Raw genomic sequence first — 23,612 nt, forward strand, 5'->3', positions numbered from 1 at the left:
TCTGTTTCCAATATATATATCTAAATGCGCCGGTGTACTGTGCGATGTCAGTGCACGTTAAAGAACCTCAGATGGTCGAAATTTCCGGAGCCCTTCACTACGGCGTCCCTCATAGCCCGAGTCACTTTGGGACGTTAAACCCCCATAAACCATATATACAAATGCAGCAACTATTAATGTTACGTCAATACAACCTAGTTAGCGCAATTGCGTGTTTCATCACTGCCATGGAGGTGAAAAAAAAAACAACAACAACCTCACGGGAGAGCTTGATGTCACGCGGCCAGCCTTCGGAAGCCGTTGCCTTCCACCATGCCCATATTCCTTTTTTCCATGGCCATGTCCATAAATTTTCTTTCCTCCATGACCATGTCCCTCCTGGTTTTTCGCTCTCCGAGTGAGTTCCTGATGTTTTGGTGTCGGTATGTTTTAGTGCTCGCGTCCGCGTGGCCCATGGCGCGAGCAAGGAGTTTGGCCTACAGTATAGTCACTTAGCCGCGCTGATCACAGCATTCGCGTGCACAGCAGTGATATCACCGCACGTTTTCACGTGGTGGGATCACGGGAAAACAGACTATCTCCTTTTACTTTTCATGAAAAGGCTTCAAGGTTATCGCCGGACGCTCCCGAATTTTTTTGCCCCTCCAAGATCACTGCCTTCTTACTGTTCGCTTACATTAATTTATGCAGTTTCCCAGCCACACTTATGATGCGATTTAAGGCGCCTAACAGCACAGATATATAATGTCCATAAAACGGCTTGTTTGTGACAGCCGCCCATAGATAGCCACCTTACCTTCGACCTCGTTCGAACGTTAAGCTTGGTAGCGCAAAAGTACTGAACGGTGGCGCCATCTAGCATCGATGCCGCTAAACACCACGACATGTGGCGAGGACCTCGGGCGCTTGTGAACAACAAAAAGAGCGGCTTTGTTTACGGCACGGTTGTCCTCGTTGGCAGGCGCATGATGTCCATCAAAGCTACGCCCTGTTCCTTATTATATACAAGACAATATTCCATCTCTACGGCTTGTTATACCGATTCTAGAGAGCAACATTCAGGCGGCAACTGTAGCAGAAACTTTTTGGCGCCAAAAACGGCCAAATTCGAGTCGAAAAGTTTGCACATGACGGCACACTTAAAAGCTGAGCGACCACCGACACCGACCACCTGAAGCGCGTTGTCTCCAGACACAGCTCGGAACACAGCTGTTCACTGCAACGATGCGCGGTGCAGTTGTTCTGGCGGATAAACGAAACGACACGCGGTATAGAGCTGCTATTGTTCACTTCCGCCCTTGGTTCAACGCATAAGTAAATGCAGTGCTACCACGCCTATCAGTCCGTTGTGTAAAAATATGGTAATGACTTACTGCCCTCGTCCAAGTGTAGTCGTAGTCCAGCGCTGAAACAACTAGCATACGGCGCGCTGTCAGGTTTGTATCACGACTACACGCTGTCGTCATAGCGACCAATGAAGGAAACCCTCCCCCAAACTTGCGGCTCGTTGTCCAGCTGTTTCCCGTGTTCTCCGCGAGATATCGATCAAAAAGGCTTTCGTCAAGTGCCGGCGCTAATACGCGACAGCTGGAGCGGTGCATATGAAACGTCTTTGGCAAAAGAAAACTAAGGATCAGCGGGCGCTTAAATATCAGCGAACGAGCAGCGGATGCGACTGTGCATTACTATACTTGCGTTCATTGCGTTCACCCACGAACAAGTGCGGATATAAGGGGAGTGCTGCCGCCTCCCTCCCGCCCCCCTAAGCGTAAGTTTTTTCTGCGGAAAAACCGCATGCGCCATTTTTTTTTTGTCTTTTACAAGAGAGCGTGAAAGTTCAATGACGGCAAAGATGCGAGAGGTCTGCTGGTCTCTCCACGTGACTCGGAAAACAGATGTCCGCGCACACACAGGCTGGTACTCAACTCGTGCCGATTCGACACACAGCACGTGTAGTACACAAGGAAGATCCGAAAACTGCATTGAGCTGACAATGCCACTCCTTCAAACAGTTGCCTGTAAATCCGGTCCTGGAACATTTAACAGGAAAATCTTTCCACTTCACTTGATTAGAGCTGCCAGTTTACTCGAAATGTAGCATTGGTCTCATCAACATCAAGTGCATTATTAAAATGCTTCCCTTCGAAGAAATTTGTGGTTCCCTTTTGAGTTAAAATTATCAACTGTAGTGAAGGATTTGACAAAGCTTCGTCTGGTCAGGCATAGAAGAAAAAACAATTCACAGTGATTGACTAAGTCAAACAATGCAGAAAGACATTTCGGAAACCATACGGGTTCCTTGATGACAGTGAGGCAGACAAGGCGAGCGGGTGACATTTTGCACTTGCACTCGGCATTTTGCCGCAGCAGGCATGACAGGTCATCATCATGTCCTCACTAATAACGAGTTTCAAACATCAAGTGATCCTCAGGCCATCACTTGAGAGAACTTGGCAATGCAAGCAAGCCAGTTACATGAAACTTTTAATTTATATCTTAAGCATGTACAGGGTAATAGAAACTGAGTGTTCTTAACATCAGAACTCAAATACTATATGCCTTCAAGACATCACTGTTATGCATTCTTTAATGACATTCTTCATAGTTGCAACTGCAGCTTAGCACCTTGTCAACTGTCTTCATTTTACTAGCGCTGTTCTTCCTCTTGCCTTTGCAGTTTCATTGGCAATAATTTTCGATTAAGCAAATTTCCTAGTAAAGACTCTCTCTTATAGTCTGCATAGTCACGTCACATATAACATAAGTGTTTCAAAACACATGCACAAGTGATATACCAGCAGATGATTCTAGCGACCTTGCAAAGGTGAACGGGCAGTGAAAGGGTAGCTCATAAAAGTGCAATTTGTTGAATGGCTCCTTGGAAAGCTGTCACTAGTGGCCTTGATGCTCTACTTAATAAAAGACCTAACAGAGCTCTCCACACACGCCACATGGCAGAACAAACTGGTGCATTCTTTAATGAAATAACTGAACTGTCCAACCAAGGTGACTACTAGAGCACTAGTGACCCAGAGCAGTGCCTCTTCAAGATGAAGACTGAAGAAACTCGTGCTCTAGAAGTTGTGGTCCCAGTAGCGCCAGTTGTAGTCGGTGATCTTGGGGTCAGTGTGTGCGAAGTACTCCTCGGGGACGGGGTCCATGTGACTATTTGGACCCAGTGTATGGTAAATGGGCTCTCCAAAATAGGTCCCCACCACCCAGCCGGGCACGTTCTTCATAAGCTCTCGCTCTTCCTCGCGGTTCTTCTTTAGCTGCTTGAGATACCTGCCGAGAAAACAGAAGAGGGACAGAACAGCAGATTGGCTTTACTTGTAGCAAGTGCACATTCGAGCATTTTACTGTGAACGTTTGCAACTGTCTTGTGCTGAATGACTGTCGGCAAAAAAAAAGTAAAATAAAAGGGCTTAAACACAAAATGAATGTGATCCAATAAAGGGACACTGATGAAAACACCATTCAGATTTTGGTCCTTAGTACAAACTGATCGCCACTTTAGGGCTACGTTCATATTTGTTCGGCAGCAGAATAGCCATTCCTTGCTGTAAAAACTGCGCCTAAAATTGCAACGTTTCTTTCCCACCACTCTAATCAAACTAATGAGTTCAATGATGAGAAAGCTTTCATGATCACCACTGTGAATAGTGGTCACCTAGCCTCAGAAATCAACAACCTAAATAAAAAAAGAGCATTGAAGTCACCGTAGCCATACTTAGAAAGCACCTGTCAGGTAGCAATATCTATATTTAATTTTATTGTCCTCTTTTAACTTATAAAAACTCAGTTAAAGAAACAGTAGCCTCCTAGTCATAAGAAAGCAGTAACCTATCCATATTGGTCAACTGCAATTTGTCTTCAGTCTCTTCAAAAGACAGTGCAAGACTATATCATGTCTGTTGTCATATGTGCAGGACTGTTGATGACTCTTGACAGGTGAGCAGAGGGGGGTGCGTGTATGTGTAAACTACTGCCTGTGTGACCTATCGACAGCACGCTTGGAAACTTTTGTGCAATAGCAAATGCATGCGGATCTATGCTTGCAGGACCCTCACATGCCAGAAATACTCTGTGATGTAAGAAACAAAAACACGCAATACACAAAGGAAAAGCAAGGAATCTGTGGTGCCAAAGCCAGCGTCTATTTTCTGCAGCAGACTGCTACAACAGTTGACGAAGACAGGTTATGCATAACGCATGCTGACTGAGCACTGATACTAAAGGAAAGAGAAGCAAAACAAATGAGAAACGAAATGTGAAAGGTTGCCTTGTGCCATATAATGTAATCCCCATGAACTAAAAAAGCTCTGTTCTTCAAACACTATTCATTAGTAAGGTATGCAGAAGCATAACTAGACGTACATATTGAACACAAAACAGTCAGAAGGGCATTCACGTAATGCGACATGGTCTTCAACATCAGCTGCTAAAGCGCCATGTATAATGGGTATACTACATCCATGAGTCATGGCACCTATTATTGTGACTAATGGGTTACATGATCCGTGGATCATGTGATCACAACAGGTGATGCAGTAAAAATTTGTGTTAGGTAATTTTTTTTTGTAGTTAGTGCATAATGTATTAAAGATTAGACTCTGCATAAAAAAAATGCAAACTACGGAGCTTAACATCAAAAAGCCAACAGAAACAACTATTTTTATTAGACACTGTGGTCCTCACCGAACGAACTTACCCTATCTTCAGTATGTCTTGTGCAATACAAGCTGTTTGCATGTACAGGTAAAAGAATGCTGCCACTTCACTGCGATGTATGAGTAGCAGCCTGGTCCAAACAAGGTGTAATGTGTATGCGTTAAGCAGGTAAATGTCATTATGTGAGTGTATGAAAGGCCTGCATGGATTGTACTGCTAATCTTAACCAGTCTGGAAGCAGCAATATGGCTCACATTGGATGAGGACATCCTTTCACGGTAAAACTGGCTAGTCATACAGTGTTCGCGTGAATTCAGAAAATACTAAGTAGTACTTGCATATTCCCTTCTCGTTCACCTATTTTTGTGGGGCGCTTTCCATGCATTAAAACACCTGCCAAACATAGCGATAAGTCCACGCCCATGGTCCTGCCAATGCATGAGAGGGCTGCTCAGAATGCCACTGCCATGCCTTTACAACCCGATTTTCAATTAGAACAACTTCGTACGCCAAGCGGTGCCTTGGGATATGCTAACACTTCAAGCAAATAATAACAATGCTTGCATAACACAGTCAAATGGAATGACTATAGACACCTCATTTTGGTTTGGTTTATGGGGTTTAACATCCCAAAGTGACTCTGGGTATGAGGGACGCCATAGTGAAGGGCTCCGGAAATTTCGACCACCTGGGGTTCTTTAACATGCACTGACACCGCACAGTACACGGGCGTCACTTCATTTTAGTTGTACATTTTCTTCCCTGGAATGACGCATGACCTCTAAACAATTTATAACTGAATTTCTTCTCACATGCTAGTTTGGTTTCAATTTCATCAACTGAACAAAGCTTGTGACGTGTAAGGAGTGTTTAGGTTACGCAAGACATGAAAACAAACCTGCAATATAATCGCTGATACGTAGTGTTAATTCACTACAACGCTTAACCCAGCCTGCTTCAAGAGCTGGAATGAAAACAAATGTCCTTGTTGAAACAGAAACCGAAACAGCATCAAGGAGAAATTCAATTATAAATTATTTAGCGGTCATAGGGGAAAAGCCTTTCATGCTCAGGAGCTTACAGAACATTTGTTTACTTTGTAAGCACAATAAAGGTCAAGCACTCTTCCACATGTGGGTCAGTGGGGCATGAGCTGACACATTCCTTTTGTTTGGAAAAACAATGCTGCAAGCTGTAGTCCTCAAGCGGCGCTAGTGAAATTTGAGTTTCTTAACTGTCCCTTGAAGGTGTCCGAATTGATATAGCTATGCTTCACTCTTCTCCACTGAGAAAAGGCACCTTCATAAAACATAACACAGCAATGTGTTCGTCTGCTGCATTAGCGAGGCTTTCTTCATTTGCTTTGCTTAAAGAATGGCCGTGGTGTAAAAAAATGTAGTTACTTACAACTGTTACGTAAAAAAAAAACGAAATTAAAGAGATTAGCAAGATTACAGAGAAAGCATATCAGTCAGTGTGCGGTAGAGGCATACAATAAAGTAATTAGTCCGGCGATCATAGGCTGTGGACAGTTTTTGCGGGCAGAACATGTGCGGAGGATGTCATCAATGACTTTTGACAGAAAGTGGTGTCCTCGGGTGAGTAATTGTCGAGGAGCACAATGCTGATTGATAACGTCTTGCAGAAGAAAATCTGCAAATCGATAGCGAACCGTGCAAGTAACACGCACATTATAGCGCATTTTGTAGCATAACCAATGGCAACGGCAATCTGCTTCCTGAATGGGACATCCGGAAAGTAGTTCGAGGGTAATGAGAAAATATGTTGAGGGGAATGTCAACACGTTGAAGGGAAGCAGCAGGCAATGTAGGCGGCTTTTTCCTGCACTGGCAGAGGTTACACGAGGCAATGTAGTGGCGTTCAGTGAAGAACAAATCAGATCAAATGAATCGGCAGTGCACCCGGTCGTGCGGGAAACATCAAGATGGCCAATGGAGGGCCAGTGATGGAGTTCCGTGAAGACAACCGAACGCGTTCACTGGGGCACCATAAGCAGCAGCGGAGGCTCATCAGAGTGGACACTGCACCAATAGAGAGGGCCACTGCAGAGAACAAAATAGTCGTAGGGAGGTATCACGCTTGCGAAGCCTCGCTGTCCGTTGGCGATGTGCAGCGATGTTGACAAAGCCGGAAGGCGAGGAGGCAATGCCGAACGTCGGTCTCACTCGAGCAAGGCAATTCTACAGGGTGACAGGAAAAGCAGTTTGCATCATGGTGCAGACAGCTGGACTTGTATGCGAAGGTGAACAAATACTCCTGTAGGTGCAAAGCCCAACGACTGAGTCGACAGCAGGATCTTTCAGTAAAGAAAGCAAGCACTGAGCATGGTCAGTGGTGTTGTGTGTGAAATGCCTACAGGACAGGTAAGGACAGAATTTGGCAAAAGCCCACACAAGTGTCAAGCACTAGTGTTTAGTTGTGAACAAGGTTATTTTGTTCGGTGGCGGATAAAAGGTGGACGCCATGAAGAATGGCATATCCGAAGCCCTGCTACCACAGCACCGATACCGTGTCTGCTGGCATCAATGCGAAGTTGCGTAGAGGCTGGTGCGTCAAACTGGGCTAAAACGGGTTGCCTCGTCACCAAGGTGTAGAGCAACGAAAGGATAAAAAGGCAAAAAAGAACTCTCCTGAGGATTTTGTTAGTGGAAGGGCTATGTCTGCGAAATGTTGCAACACAAAGAAGACCCGACAAAAGTCCGAAATCGTTCTTTGGCTGGAGAACAGGGATGTCCTGGACGGTGTGGATTTTACTGGGTCAGGTTATACTCCAAAGGCGCCAACCAGATGACTGGGAATGGAGTTGATGGCAGCCGAATTGGTATTTTGCAGAGTACAGCATGACCTCCACTTGAAGAAAAAAGGGCAAGAGCAGTATCAAACCGTTCAAGATATGCAGAAAGCTTGGGCGGGAAGACCACAACATTGTCATTGTAGCACATATAAATGGTCGACTTTAGGCCCCGAAAGAGAGAGTCCATTATCCGATGACCGAAAGTGGCCGGAGCATTACAGAATCCAAATAGCATGGCTTAAACTGATGGAAACGATAAGAAGTAATGAAAGCCATCTTTCAGTGGTACACATCACCCACCGTGATCTGCCAATAACCGGAGCGGATATTCAGAGATTAAATCGCAAATATAGAGGTGACAATATTCATACATTTGTTCCTACAAGAAGCTCAAAAATAAGTGCTTGACATTTTTTCCCAAAATCACCGTTCATGAAAAAACCGACACTGAGAATGTTCTGTGACATGGATAAATGGCTGGGCTGCTAATGGTAAGAGTAACGGTTTGCGGTGTTTAACGTCCCAAAGTGATACATGCAGTATAGGGGACACTGTAATGAACTGCTCTCGATTAATTTTGATCTCCTGGAGTTATTTATATGCGCTGCCATTGCACAGCACATGCCTGCATTGAAATGCGGCCGCGGCGGCCTGGCCTCGATTCCATAAGCTGACAGACCAAATGAACTGGAATGAAATACGAACATTCCCAGAGCACACAAACACGTGTGTGCTGGCATGAGTGGCATTGTCCTCCTTGCAAATAGTGGGAAAATGAAATACATGTGAGTTTTCATCGCCACCTGCAACATTTGAAACATGAATGCTCAAAGGACAGACAGCACGGTGCAATAACCCTGACCGAAGCTTGGTGCGGGGGCACAAGAGAAAATTTCTATTTTAAATAGCATCGTTGGCGCCCGGTATTTAATTGGGGCCCCCAGGCATTCGGTTCCCATATTCTAAAGCTCTCCATTAAATTCCATGATTTTGGCTATCTCACTGCACGTTAAGGCATCACCATGCATTATACTTTCGTTTTATGATGGTTTAACGTTCCAAAGCAACTCAGGCTATGAGGGACGCCGTACTGAAGGGCTCCAGAAATTTCGACCACCTGGGGTTCTTTTAATGTGCACTGGCATCACACAGTACACGGGCCTCAAGAATTTCGCCTCCGTCGAAATTCAACCACCACACAGGGTTGCCAGATCGCTCCGACCTCAGGTAGCCAAATTGACCTCAGTAGTAGCCCAAACGTAGCCAATAGCGAAATTTTTGCGTAGCCCAAAAGTAGCCAAAAATATTTTTGTGACATTTCTTAGGCATACTAAATAAATTTTTGGCAAGAATATTTGCACATTACATTTTTTTCCAGCACATGATGTCTGAGGTGGTCCACACGGCATGTTCTTTCCGTTGTTACGTTTCGCCTCCGTCATGCGCGCTAACCAGTGCGGCTAACCAGGTCCTGAAGATGGGGCCGCAGTTCCACTTTGCAGGCGCGGCAATATGTCATATCACCTGAGGCTGATGACGACAGCCAGTCTTTACGCGCAAAAGAACGGCGGCGCGATATAACGCAATCGCAGCTTTAGTTTAGAAATATTTCACTTTTTAAATGTTCGCACGCAGATTAGGCATATTGACAGTGAAAATGCCTTGCTGTATACTTACGCAGCCTCACATTTCAATTTTATGCATTTAAGAGAAAAGTTCTCATTGAGGGCGTCACCTCAAACATCTAGCATGCGCCATCTTGAAGCTACATTCGGTGATATGCACGAGCTCAGAATAAATCAAGGATATATGTCATTATCTGATAATCTATGTCAATTTTATCTTCAGTCTAACAGCACGTTCGAAATAATGAGAAAAACATATTACCCTTGAATTCCGGCTCCTTTTTTCATTCCTTCTTGTAGTTCGGGATGTACTTCGCCAACTTGCCCATTCTGATTAAAGTTCTCGTAGCGACGGATCTAATGCCATGTTATGCCACTAACTTCCGCCGCCCTCATTAGGTACAATGGGTTCTGCGCCGCGCTGAAGGATGGCGCCATGGCTGTCATGGCTGCCATGGCTCCGCATGAGTGCACGCGGATTACGCGACGGACACGGCGCTCTCGCGTAGCTCGCAATGAATCTCGAGGGCTGCACGTGTGCCGCTTGAGGCTGCAGAAAACAGCGTAGGCTCTTGCGAGTGGCGCGCTTGCTGTGTCCACCATGGGAATAGGAAGAGAGAGAAAAAGACTTTATTAATGCGTACGCATCACTTGCCTCATGCGTACCTTGAGCAGAATGTGTCCGCAGAGCCAGGATAAAAAATGCAAGAAAAAGGCATGCCAGCTGGTGGGTTTCCAACCTGCCACCTACCGCAGCCGAAGCGGGCGCCCAAACCACTAGGCCACGTCTACGGTTTGTGAGCATCACGAAACCACGCAACGGAAGCGAAACAGTAGCATTTAATGCTTAAGCATTCGCACCACGTAGGGAGACTTAAGTTCTTTTTGTGTTTTCCCTCTATTCTGGCGCCGAGGTCACCCGCGGTGCACCGTCAATGGGAGAACGCTCACATGTGCAGACGGCAACAGTCTATGTTCGGTGGCGCGCGCGCGCGGGTGGCGTTAGTGCGCGGTTTAAGTGGAGCCTATAGGCCGTGAAGTGTTTCTTGGGGGCAACTTTAACGTAGTGTCCACTCTATAAAATAAATCAAAAGGCCGTGATCATTGACTGCCTGACGCATATAAGTTTTCTCGAACACAGCGTTTTCAAATTGTCATTTTGTAGCAGACGCGCTCAATTACTTTTATTTCTGTCCCTGAGTAATTGTAACAGAGCACATTATAACTGCTTTAACTTTTTTTTTTTTTTTCACGCATGAAAAAGATGTAGCCCAAAAGTAGCCACATAGCCAAAACGAAATTTCTGACGCCAACTCGGATAAAAAGTAGCCCAATTTGGCTATTAATAGCCCAATCTGGCAACCCTGCCACCACAACCTGGATCGAATACACGTTTTTTGGGTCAGCAGCCGAGCGCCATAACCACCGAGCCACCATGGCGGCATCCCATACACCATACTCTGCATACAAATAATGAAAACCACAGGCTTGATCTGCATTGCAGGGCTCTTCTCAACAGCATCAGTACTTGTGTTGCCATCATGGTGCCATTGCCCAAAGCTTTATGTCTTGATATGCTGGCCAGCAAGCCAGGACCAAGGATTGAGCTATGTGATGAAGTTACTTGCCACCTAAGTAAGCCTTCAATGGGAGATAACACAGGTTAAGGGTTACCACTATTTGCCAGAAAACGCAGTTAGAACTCAGAGTCTTCCTGTTTAACATCGAAGCATAGAGAAAGTAAAAAAAGACCTCCATGAAATATGGTTCCCATTTTTACACAAAATCAAAACTTCCTTTGGCTCCCTTCTGTTGGAGTAACCCGATAGCAACAATACTGCTTTGGGGCAAACCCACTGTAGGTGTATCCTGCCTAGGTCGTTTGGTAGGGGAGGCCGTCTGCCAAGAGAATTTATTGTAGCAACTTGGACAGATCGAACGACGTGGTAACGCTCTTGAACGAGCACAACCGTCACCAAGTAGACTCCTTTAACATGCCATGTACAGTGTTACCGTTACCAGTACCGGAGTACTGGGAGCCCGCGCGCAGCCAATGCGCATGCTCAAATCGCCTTGACCGCGCCAGATGGCGCTAGGTACCCGGCAGCTGAGCATGCGCCTGCAGCATCAGGACCAATCAGTGCGTGCTCAGCGGTGGTGGGTGGGCTCCCGGTACTCTGGTAACGGTAACACGGTACACGGTATGCTAGAGGTACCTGATGACTGGCTTCAAAGTGGCCATGTTTGTCAAGCTGAAGACACGACACTTCAGCTTCAGACTTCGTGAGTCTCGCTAGTTCGTGAGCTTGTAGTCAGAGCATCCCTAAAGATAAGTTTTGCTGTCTTTCTAGCAGTTCTTCTTGTTTCCAAGTGCTGCATTAATATTAAAGTGGCAATTTATAAAATTCTGTCCTTTGCACTAATACTATTTCCATTGTACGACCTTTATAAAAAATACACAGCCAAGGGGTTTGCTTCTGAGCTGTGTAGTAGAGCTGTTTAACACTCCTGAAGCCCTCAGAATTGCAGGGGTGAGGATGAGAGTTCCTCTCACCGTCCAGAGATTTAGAACAATGATGATGCAAAATGAGTCTTGCTGCATGGCCCAGCAACAAACCCTCTGAATTATTAGCTTTCGACAAAGACCTGCATCTATTACAGCTTCTACTTCTGCATTCCTTCCAGCTGTGATCATTAACTTTTGTTTCCGCTGCCTTCAACAATCTTTTTCCAGTCCTACTACCTTCATTCTTATTTACTCCTTTGTTGATTTGCACCTAAAATGGATTTATGCTGTTGTCAATACAGAAAGCTTAAAAAAATCAGTGCCCATGGCACTTCCCTATAAACATTTTTCTTTGCCTGCAATAACGAGATGTCAGTAAAAACTGATTCTGACTCTGGCCCCACTTGACTCCGACCCTAACACAGTGATGTAAGAGCACTGTATGCACAAGGCACAGAGTTATGTGAGCAGACAATCTCTGAGCACAGAAGAGCAGCAAATGAGCAGCACTCCACTGCACAATGGAATGTGGTTCTCATCCCACATGTACATTCCTTTAGAACATGATATGATCAGTAAGCAGTACACCATCAACATAAGGATACCGTATTTTCCGGTGTATAAGGCGCACCCTTGTATAAGACGCACCTGCCATATATGTAGGCTGTTATTGAAAAAGTTGGCATATAAGACGCACCCGTGTATAAGACGCACCCCAATTTACCCAGTTAGGCTAGTGAGGCTTAATTAAACATGCTTGTGTGACCATCGTGAAATGCACCGTACCTGTGAGTTCTTAAGCAAGGCTAAGTGATCGATAAGGCAACACCCGCCCATACCCGCCCACGTTATAGCAAAAAAAAAAAAAAAACGAAAGAACTCTCCTTATGTCCATAAAAACATTTTATTTTCACTTAAAACCTTCGAAGCCTTCATCTTCAGATGCGCTATCAAAAAGTTTGCCCCTTTCTCGAGGCAATGCAGCTGAAACATTCTCTTGGCACAATGCACGTACTACGTACACAGAGCAAACAAAGTTGCAAAGGGAGACAAAAAAAAATGCCGGCTTGTCTTGACAATGGCGAAAAGCGCGATTGTCGCCATCTTTTTCGCATTTCACATTACTTTTGCTTGGGGCCTCCGAAACGGCCGCATGTTTATGATCCCGGAAGTCATCATTTCCGCTGTTTCATGAGAAAGTTCACCTAAAAAAGTTGAGCATGGCGGTCCCCGTATTATAGCCGTGTTACAACCGCGTTATTGGTAGTGATAATTTTCCGGTGAAAAAAGCTTCAACATGAACCTAAGTAATTTCTGAACTCACAAAAAAAAAAAGCCAAAAAATTCGCACATAAGACGCACCCTTGTATAGGACGCACCAGCAAGATTTTTGAAAAAAAGCCGCGTCTTATACACTGGAAAATACGGTAAGTGATTTGTTGCATCTGGAATATCGCAGATCCTCTGATGAGAGGGAGAAGAGGTAAACAATGATACGCTAAAGCTTCGCAGTATACTACGAGGCTTAACATAAAGGCACACATTGGGGACAACTCCACCAGGGTTTTGCTCTTTGTGAAATTGCGATAGCTGGACCTATCATGACTACAGGGATGTTTCTGAGGCAGGCACCAAAAGATGCTTCCATTGCTCTGAGAAGTTGTTCTAACACTTTTTCCCGCCCCTCTGATTCAAGCTCTTGACGAAGGCAGTGGCACTAAGTGTCTTGGGTTTACTTTATTTAATTTTGCACATTTAGTTTTTGTTTTTCTTACATGACAAAACCACATAAAAAGGGTGTTTAACTTAGCTAGCTGGTTCGTACTTCACGGTGGTTGCAGCAAAAAAGGTTGGGTTTATGGTTTATTGGGGTTTAACGTCCCAAAGCAACTCAGGCTATGAGGGACGCTGTAGTGAAGGGCTCCGGAAATTTCGACCACCTGGGGCTCTTTAACGTGCACTGACATCGCACAGTACACGGGCCTCTAGAATTTCGCCTTCATCGAAATTCGGCCGCCGCGGCCCGGATCGAACCCGCGACTTTCGGGCCAGCAGCCGAGCGCCGTAACCACTGAGCCACCGCGGTGGGGCAGTAAAAAAGGTGATAACAAGCACACACATAGGTACGTCCAAACGGACATGGATAAAGCTTTGTGCTTTATCCATGTATCAGCAGTAGCAATGCAAATGCTACATGTTTTCTGTTCTATTTGACATAAAACCTCCCTTGATATCGCCCTTGTATATTTGCGGAAGCAGGTGGTGGCGGCAACATGTCTTCAATTTTTCGCTTTTCTGAAGCTCGTAATAGATCTGTTTTCTGGAAAGTAGACTCTGTCATTTGGAAAAGATAATCCACCAATCTAAGCCAACTTCCGATTGTCCTCACGGTCCCTTAAAGGAACCCTCACCAGGCTCGGAAATTTCCAATACGCACATGCAGTAAGCGGATGGGGCAGTTATGATTGTCTCTGCAAAACTAATATTAGAGGTAAGCACAGCCCAAAAAGTGGTGAAATTTCAAATTAAAGTCCGCTCGTTCACTGACACCAGACAAAAAAAGTGCTGTGAAAAATCTGTACATACAGCCTGTCATTCTCAGCAAGTAGCAGAGGTTCAAGTGCATTATGGCCATCTTGAGCTTCCAGTTCAATCAACCTGAAATAAAGAGATTTCATAACACCATGTAACATATACCTCTATAAATGAACCACTTCAGACGACTGAGGAGAGTACACAAGAAAACTAGGGGTGTGCGAATATTCGAAATTTTCGAATATAATTCGAATATTGTATTTTTAGTATTCGCATTCGATTCGAAATCCAGGTATTCGCGTTGCCTCGAATACTCGACACGACACGAATATTCGTATCTGGCCCAATATTCTATTGCGAGCACCGGCGTTCATTTCGGTCCGCAAGTCGTATCGACAGAGACATAACAACTTGGCGGCGCCCAGAGCAATGCGTGACGTTGGGCCATGCAGTAGCTGAATGCGCTGGTGAGCTTCTTTGTGGCTATACCTGCGAAGCTGGTATAGCCAGAGCTGTGCACGAAATACCTCGCAATACGTGCCAGTTCAGTGCCAATTGAGAGGGCATTTTCTTTGGCTGGAGAAGTCGTTTCAGCTAGAAGGGAACTACTTCTGCCTGACCATGTGGAGCAGCCGGTTTTCCTTCACGACAACCTTTTACGTTCATCCTGGCAACGCGCTTTTGTGCTTATGGCAAGCTAGCCTTGATCAATGCTGTGTACTAGCCATCTTATCTTATCTGCTATTTCTACTCTTCTAAGAACAATGTTCGAGACTGATACTTTTTGTGCAGCCACACACACCTTTTGCGCTCATTTCATCACTGATAGTTGAACTGTGATGTTCTTGGGTGCTGAAATAAATGTTTTGTAGTGGTTAAATGCGTCTGTCCTTGATTATTCGATATTCGATTCGATATTCGGAACCAAGTATTCGTATTCGATTCGAATTTGAAAAATTTGATATTCGCACACCCCTAAAGAAAACACAAGACACATTCTTTCCTAGCTTGCACCTGCCTTGCCTCTGGAATAAAATACATCAATGTAGCCAAAGTGTAAAGCCCAACACATTTATAGCTCAAATTGAGGTTGACGAGAGATGTACTCCAACAATACAAGCCTAGCAGTTCACTCTGAACATAGGTCCGTTTGATTTGGCAGCACTTGCTGCGCCAATTCAAGCTGCTGCACTTGCATACTATTTTTTCCAGTGCTGGGTGCACCAGCTGCATTCCCATATTTCTTTTACAAAAGTGTGCACTTAGTGCCGCACAAGTTCTCTGCAAGCATGCACTCACCAAAGTGGAACTGCAGCTAAAGCGCAGGAAGATGGGAACTGCCATGCGTAGGTCGGAGAAGTCATGACTGCTGTCTTATTTAAAGGGATACTGAACCAAACTTTTGGAGCTGCTCTTTTGCATATAAACAAGAGCTTGACTGCAAAAATTGATAAATATGACAAGTATTTTAGCGAAAAAGGCGGATACACGCTTTTTTTCGCGATTTATTGCTGTATCGTTGCACCTGGTGGCCGCCTGTGGAAGCTGCGACTAGACGTCATAACACCCGCGCGCCCACTGTTCCCGCAGAAGCACGATTGCCATCGCTACTCGCGGCTTTTCCATGTCTGTCGTCTGCTCACGGCGTACACAGATATGTCAAAATGTTAATCGATGCTGTCTACATACCATAACCGTATTCACGCTTATGTCCGCTAAATGCAGCTGCTTTTTCCGGGCCTTGTGCCATTTCTAGCATTCTCACTTTTAAAACAGAAGCGCAACGATGTTCAGACTAGTGGCGCCATCTGATGGTTAGGAGGGGAAGCATTGTTGTCAACAAACCGACACCCCTCTTAGCCTAGAGGGGGCAGAATCGTCACTCTAAATAAAAAATAAAGCAAATTTATTACTCGTAAGTTTTCTTATGTGCAACAGGAAATGAAGCGAAAGGCTGGCGGCCCATTTATGGCCAGTGAACGCGCTGAAGAAGCCAGTAACAACGACGCAACCAGTCCGAAGCGAGGTTTCATGCATCGAAGGGCGCCGCCATATTTGTCGCCGCGGAAGGGTGCCATGACGTCACGCTTTCCACCTCGCGCCGACCGGGAGGGCTTGGCGCGCGCTCATGAAACATCGAAAATAAAACCATCCGCTGAAAAATATGCGCAGTGACGACTAGATTGCGGTGTAATCACATTCCGAGAATCTATATTCAGCTTTTTCGTTCAATTTTCAGATTTTGCTTCAGTATCCCTTTAAAGGGAGGCAATTCTTTTGTGAAAGGAGGACGTCTGTTTGTCATGTCTGGATTGTAAATCTGAGCAGTCAAGTCGAAGCCCCACGGGCAGCTGTTAAGTGCATACTTGTATGACGATGATAATGAATTTGTACGGTGCTAAGGGCACCAAACAACACCAGACTGTAGCCTCCTCTAAGCAGATGCTTGCTGAATTTGTCGCCAATGTGCTCCCTTTCTTTCGCTCTTTCCTCCTTTCCACTAGTGGTGGCAGCTACCAATCCTTGTGGCGGCTGCTTGCAACACAAATGACAGAGCGCCAACATGAACTGCACAGAAAACACATCTCACCGTCTCCATAGGAGACGAAACCTTCCATGCGTTCTGAGCTGTTTAAGCAGAAGAAAACATTAAAGCACTCCAGTGACCACTCGCTAACCGTGATACAGGACATATAATAACAACTCAGGGTAAAAATTTTAGGTGAAGTTGTTAAAGGTGCACTGAAGAGGATTCTGAACTTGTCTTTTTGCCGCGGGAACTCGATCTACACGTTCCCAGCATTCTTAGAAACTGCAACTTATTGCCCTGTATGGCAAATTTCCCTAATTAAATCGAATTAACGTCCGGCTCCCGCCCTTTTTTTTTAATTCTGCCTCGTACGATGGGCGGAGTCGACCAATGCGTGGAGTTCCTTTCAGCCAGCTCCGTGGAGGCTTTGCTTTCACTTTATTTTGTTTTTTAGGTTTCCATGAATAAATAGTTCCATTCGCAGATAATATAGCCGCAAAATAAGCCCGCAGAAATAAAAATACGTGCGGACTATTTGCTACTACGGACTGCTACATATTACTCCGCCGATGGCAGAGCGGCAAGCCGCCACGGGACTGGGTGAAAGGCACTCCACGCGCTGGTCGACTCCGCCCACCGTACGAGGCAGAATTAAAAAAAAAGGGGTGGGAGCCGGCCGTTAATTCGATTTAATTTGGGAAATCAGCCATACAGGGCAATAAGTCGCAGTTTCTAAGAATGCTAGGAACGTGTAGATCGAGTTCCCGCGGCAAAAAGACAAGTTCAGATTCCTCTTCAGTGCACCTTTAAGGTCATCCAAAGGTTGTGCAAGCCCTCTTTAAATAAAGTTTTAAAATTTGCCCAGAAAACGAAACAAGCAGATATACTGCCCTAACACCTTTGCTTAGTGTTAGTATTCATAGTTTGCTTCCAAGTCAATCTTTTGGCACGTCAGCACTTGTTTTACTTGTGTTGGTGTGTTTAGTACAATGAGATGAGCTTTGTGAGGTGTACAGCAATGCGCTACCAGAGTCCTTCGATAGCTTTCTGGTCACGATAATCGTTCTGCGTAACGATATCGAAGAGCTTTGTGTGCAGCCAGGAGTGGCTACCGCAGCGCTAGCAAGTCACGTGGAGGCCAGCGGAGAAGGGGCTGCCATTGGCAGTGATGTGATGAGCTAGTATGTGAAGAGTTGACATAGAATTTCTTCAGTTCATTCTGTGTAGTGCATGTGAAATGCTGCATGGGATTATGATGAAGAATGCCGAAGATGTGCTGTGTGCCGTGGTCCCAGCTTTGCTGCAGAACACACGAAAATGCGTCGTCCGCCTCGCCATGTGACTGTGAATGGCGCAGGATGCCGTAATGGGCCATGCCATGGCAGGAACAGTGATTGTTTCTTTTGACTCTCCTAATGTCCGCATTTGCATAAACCATTTTGATGTGAGTGATCTCATTAGTGATGTCCAGGCTGCCGTTTGTTGCAGTACGACAGCACGTGAAACCCGCTGCTCCTGCTAAGAACACATGATCGACACATGCTCTCCTGACTACTCTCGCCCGTAATTGGAGTGATACTTTGCAGTGATTTGTTATGAGAAATTTCACGTAGTCCAGGCTGTTGGCGGAAGTTGATGTAGGCAGCATGTGGCTGGCTCCGATGGGTTAATGACATCCTAGTCGAAATTAAGAGGAATAAATGGGCTTGGCCAGGGCATGTGATGCGAAGGAAAAAGATAACCGCTGGCCCTTAAGGGTAGCGGAGTGAATTCCAAGAGAAGGCAAGCACAGCAGAGGGTGGTAGAAAGTTAGGTTGGTGGGTGAGATTAAGAAATCTGCTGGGACACAGTGGCTGCAGCTGGAAAAAGACACGGTTAAGTGGAGAGACATGGGAAAGGCCTTTGCTCTGCAGTGGGCATAGTCAGGCTGATGATGCCCAGTGCAATTCAGGAGAGCATTCAAGACACTACTTACTTTCTTCTAATAAGCTGGGTCTTCAAAAGGTACCAAGCGATACCAGTAAAACCGAAATAAAGGCCAAACAGCTTGTAACCTGAAAGGCAAGGTATAAATTCGATCAGTATTTTTCAGAATCACACGCGTGCTTTGTCCCAAGTTGGGGCTGAATGAAGGTAGGAAACATTATTTCTAAATTATTCCACACTATCCTTCCAGTTGTTTGTTTTAAAAGCGAGCTATATGTGAGGATTAATGAACAGTGCAAATTTACAGTCAGCAACAACGTTGCTCACAACGTATCACAATCCACTGGTGCCGTACCGCAGCGACGGGGTATTCCGATGGCAAGCACGAACTAGCAAGTCCCGACAACCAGCTACGTTTGTGCCAGATGTAAAGAAAACGTGAGTTAGGATATACATAGGCCCACAAGAACCATTCCAGACACTCCATATATTACGGTGGAAGGCATACGTCGGAACATTTCGAACGCTAGAGGTTATTTTGACGCCAGAACATACGAATCAGAGGTCGCAGATATCCATAGTTCAAAACGGAAGTACTTTCAAAACTGGGTGCATATGGCGTGCTGATCATGCGTCGGTTAAGTGGAATTTTATCATCAGACAAAAAAAAAAAAAAAAATTCTAACGGACCTGAACTACACTTGCTCAGGTATTCTCGCCAAGAAAGCGCGCTCGTTAAAGCTAAAGAGGCGGCTTCCAGCAAGTATGCACCTAGCTTCACTGAGATCATTCGGTGTGGATTTCAATTCGGTCGCTAGCATACAGACACAAAACTACAAAGCAGACATTATTTAAGTAAACCAGCCAAAAAACTGCGTCAGAGAAGCAAATCGTGGCGCCGGTCTCCTTCAAACGTCCTATCGCCTACACTAAGTTGCTGCCGAAGGTAAAAACATTCAGCAGCAATGAAGGTTTTTGTTAGCTTAAAAACTCACCAGAAAATAAAATCCTGGCCGGAATACGCTTTATATTGAAGGGGGCATAACCCCCTTCGGGGGGCATATCTTGCTTGTACCCCGACGCCGCCATGATGTTAAGGATTGTATCGGCACGATTTCTGGATTGGATTGACCGTAAGCTCTCTTGCGGCGATAATTGGTTGTCGCTGTCGATGGGTGCTCTTGATTCAAAAATAGCGCAACTGCGTTGCTGTGTTTTGTATCATCCCGAAATTGCTCCTTATCAAAGACGACATAATGCGCGCGCACGCGCACGGAGACGATAGAGCGCTAGCTCTAGGGCAAAGGTTCCCGGGAAAGACATAATTTTATGGTCAGAAAGTGTCCCCGGCGAACACGAAAGACGGCCACCCGCACGCATTCTCCGCCGCCGCTCCAATCTTGCAGAGGCTTCAAAGGGAAAAGAAAACCATAAGAAACGGTGAACAACGAGAACGAATAAAGTGGTTTTGAGGAAAAGAAAGGGCACAGTAACTGTCTCACTTCTCGGTAGACACCTCAACCCCGCCCTGAACGTAAGGATAAAGGAGGGAGTGAAAGCAGAAAGAGAGGCGCCGGGTCATGCGCCGGGTTCTGGAATAATTTCGACCGCCTCGGGTTTCCTAAGGTGCGCTGACTCGCAGTGCACACGAGAGCCTTTTGAGTTTCGCTTCCATCGAAACTCGGCCGCCACTGCCGGGACTGAACCGCATCCTCCGTTTGAACTGCCGAGCGCGTTAATCACTGAGCCACCGAGGCGAGTAGTGGGAACGAAAGCCATAAACCGGTCCCGACATTTTTGGCGAGAGAACGCTCACGAAAGGCACGGCCATATCTTAATGACTAGCAATTCAACCGTCTCCTGCTCTTCGAAGTGGCCACCTCCATGAAGCTGCGAATAGGAGCACATATATCGGCCACATTACACCGTACCCAAAAGAAATAGTGGTTTTGAGGAAGAAAAAGTGGCGCAGTGACAGGTCTAACTCCTCGGTGGACACCTCAACCGCGCCATGAGAGTATGAAAGAAGGTGCAAGTGAAAGAAGAGTGAGAGAAAGAGGTGCCGAGGTGGAGGGCTCCGGAATAATTTTGACCACCTGGGGATCTTTAACGTGCACTCACATAGCCCAGCCCAAGGACGGATTGGGTGCCGAAATAAGACGTTCGCAACCACTCTAAAACATAGCTCTTGCTCTGCTATCTTCAGTCCCTGGGCGCTGGCTTGCGCGGAGTTCGGATACGCCGAGGACGGAAAACTTGGAGGAAGGCCGGAGCAACCTGCATAAGTGGTATCGACGACGAAATAAGAAGACTGAAGCGAGATTCTGTCTCGATATCTAGCACTTATTATCGGCGCTAGCGCGTGCGTAACCACCACTAGTTGTTTTTTGTCCATGTGTGGCCGTCAAATATAAAAATAGCGATGGTGAGGATGGCCGCAACGCTGCATACCTTCGACCTGCTGCGACCTCTTCGACACGCTACCACCTGTTGCCACAGCGTGAGTGGTGTGAGTGCACGTTTTTTTGCGCCCTCGGAGATACAGATTGCTCGACGCTTGGAAAGAGATAACTATTGTTGAGTACAGCTGATTTTTTTTTTTTATCCTAGCGACCATCAACAAACATGCTAAAGCAGGAGGAGGAGGAAAATACCTTATTCTAGGCTGGAACTAGCGCCATCCGGAAAAGAGGGCTTAAGTACAGACTCGAAATTTTAATGCGAAAGAATTTTTTGTCTCATGAGTGGCGTGTACAGGAGCAGTCAGCAGAACGTGTCGGCAGAGTGTGTCCGCACGAAAATGTCTATTCGAAAAGAGAAATTCGCCGGCCTCGCGGTTCGAACCAAGGTCCCCTGTGTGTCTTAGTCTCTGTTTCCCTCTTTCACTTCAGCCTTCCTCCTTTCCCTCACGGCGTTGTTTAAGTGTCAACCGAGAAGTCGGACAGTTACTGAGACTTTCATTTCTTTTCCTCAAAAGCCACTATCGAAGGAGCGACAACGAAAACCAGAGCTTCTCGCTTGTCGGGGAGAGGCAGTACAAGGTCAAATTCGGGGAAATTGGTAATTTTTGTACATTTCATATTTTTCTTGTCGAAAGGCGGCATAGACGGAGATCATATGCGAGCGCCGGCGAAGAAACAGCTTGACATTTGGAGCTCTCGCAGTCGCTGGCAGGCCGATTGACTATTCATCAACAAGCGACGACACCATTAATATGTGCTCTGATTTCCGGCTCCTTAGAGGGCTGCCTTTTTAAACATGGCGCATATCGATAGTTTAGCAGTTGGCGTCTTCGTACATCGTGCAGCATGACGTAGAATTCGACACTGAGGGCGTGAGTTGAGAAGGAAATGATCGAGTCTGTTCGCCGGAGGAGCCTGGTAATCTTCAGTACCGAAGCACCACCCGCGTGTGTTGACGAAAAGCCGCATGTCATGCTAGTAAGCACTGCATCGACACAAAAAACAGAAAGTCGTCGCTGGCGCACCAGTACAGTTGGTCTTACCTGAAAGCATGCGTGTGAAGGCCGTCCATTCCTTCCCATCATCGTAGACATCATTCACCTTATATCAACTTCCTCAAATTAGAAGTCTCCTGCGAAACGGACGCTGCCACCTATCCATCCAAATGTCCTTGTTAATGCGATAGCTCTAACGCTGTCATCTCACGAAATTCCCTGATTGGTCGAGCGAGGTCATGTGATCTTGTGACGTCCTCACAACCTGACCAATGAATTGTTTGGTTTGGTTTATGGGGTTTAACGTCCCAAAGCGACTAAGGCTATTAGAGACGCCGTAGTGAAGGGCTCCGGAAATTTCGACCACCTGGGGTTCTTTAACGTGCACTGACATCGCACAGTACACGGGCCTCTGGAATTTCTCCTCCAAAGAAATTCAACCGCCGCGGCCGGGATCGAACCCACGTCTTTCGGGTCAGCAGCCGAGCACCATAACCACCGAGCCACCGCGGCGGCTGACCAATGAATTGTGAGCAAACTGCCCACCATGGCAGGTGGCATTTAAATTAATGATTGGTCGAGAGAGTTCGTATGGCGTTGCGACGCCATCACAACCTGGCCATCATGGCTAGTGGCAAGGAAATTAATTAAAATAAATTGAGTGCATTTGCCGCCTGCCCAACGGGGCGCGGCGCATAAGCTTTACGGGAGCTCGGAGTGAGCAATCTGGGACTTGCAAGCGCTACCGATCGCTGTGTTTGACACAGCCACCTTCCGGCACAGTGGCGCATCGCTTAACCGCTGCATCACTGCGCCAGTAGTGGTATGAGGACTCCCCGCGATCTATAAATGTGATTGAGAGGGTCGTGACGTCATCAACACCACGTTGTAACCAGTGGACCAATCAAAGGGCTCCGCCAAATTTGAAAATCTAAGGACCCGCAAAATATGGAAGTTGGCTCCCGTTCAAAAATTTCAAAGGACCCCCAGAAATTTGCCCCCCAGAGGTCCAACCCAGAAAATGAATTAAGGTGGGTTAGTGGGTTGGATTAATATAATCCAATGATAATCCAATGGAAGGTTAGAATATTCTAGATGGTGATGACTCATGCATATCATATAAGGACAATGGAAACGGTTCTGACCGCAGTGATGCCCAACGTTCTCGGACAAATATTTTGGAATTTGAAAAACTGTAAGATACTCTTATGGAAATATTGAAGGTAATGGTCTATTCTTCTGATATGTCGCAAAATCTTTCTTTTAAAGTGTTTCCCTCGATCGCATCGAACAGTTCAGACTGCCATAGAAAACCAATGGGGAACGCTTTATACGATAGCAAAACGTTAACAGAAATAAAAAAAAATACATAACTGCCGTACGGTTATCTGCGGATATATTGATTGATTGTTACATTATATGAAAAAATTACGGTCATAAACGGTTTCCGGCTTAAAAATGCCTTTGTCCAGAATTAAGCAAACAAGAGAAGAGGAATGAGGGGCTCGTTATAAATATGAGCGAAGCTAACAGCCACAGATACCAAG

The 23,612-nt window shown here is 45.9% G+C and overlaps 1 protein-coding gene across 1 annotated transcript; it reads right to left on the bottom strand.

Moving 5' to 3' along the window:
- Positions 1-2,952: 2,952 nt before the first annotated feature.
- On the bottom strand, positions 2,953-19,740 carry ND-B16.6 (NADH dehydrogenase (ubiquinone) B16.6 subunit). Its single transcript, XM_089573524.1, has 4 exons — positions 19,604-19,740; positions 18,658-18,736; positions 14,204-14,275; positions 2,953-3,285 (listed from the first exon to the last, which is right to left on the bottom strand). Exons 1-4 carry the CDS (start codon positions 19,695-19,697, stop codon positions 3,075-3,077), a joined length of 456 nt encoding a protein of 151 aa, XP_089429650.1. The 5' UTR covers positions 19,698-19,740; the 3' UTR covers positions 2,953-3,074.
- Positions 19,741-23,612: the final 3,872 nt, after the last annotated feature.

The sequence above is a fragment of the Amblyomma mixtum genome, chromosome 2 (genome assembly GCF_055824585.1).
Source record: "Amblyomma mixtum isolate Tamu chromosome 2, ASM5582458v1, whole genome shotgun sequence".
Classification (NCBI taxonomy): Eukaryota; Metazoa; Arthropoda; class Arachnida; order Ixodida; family Ixodidae; genus Amblyomma; species Amblyomma mixtum.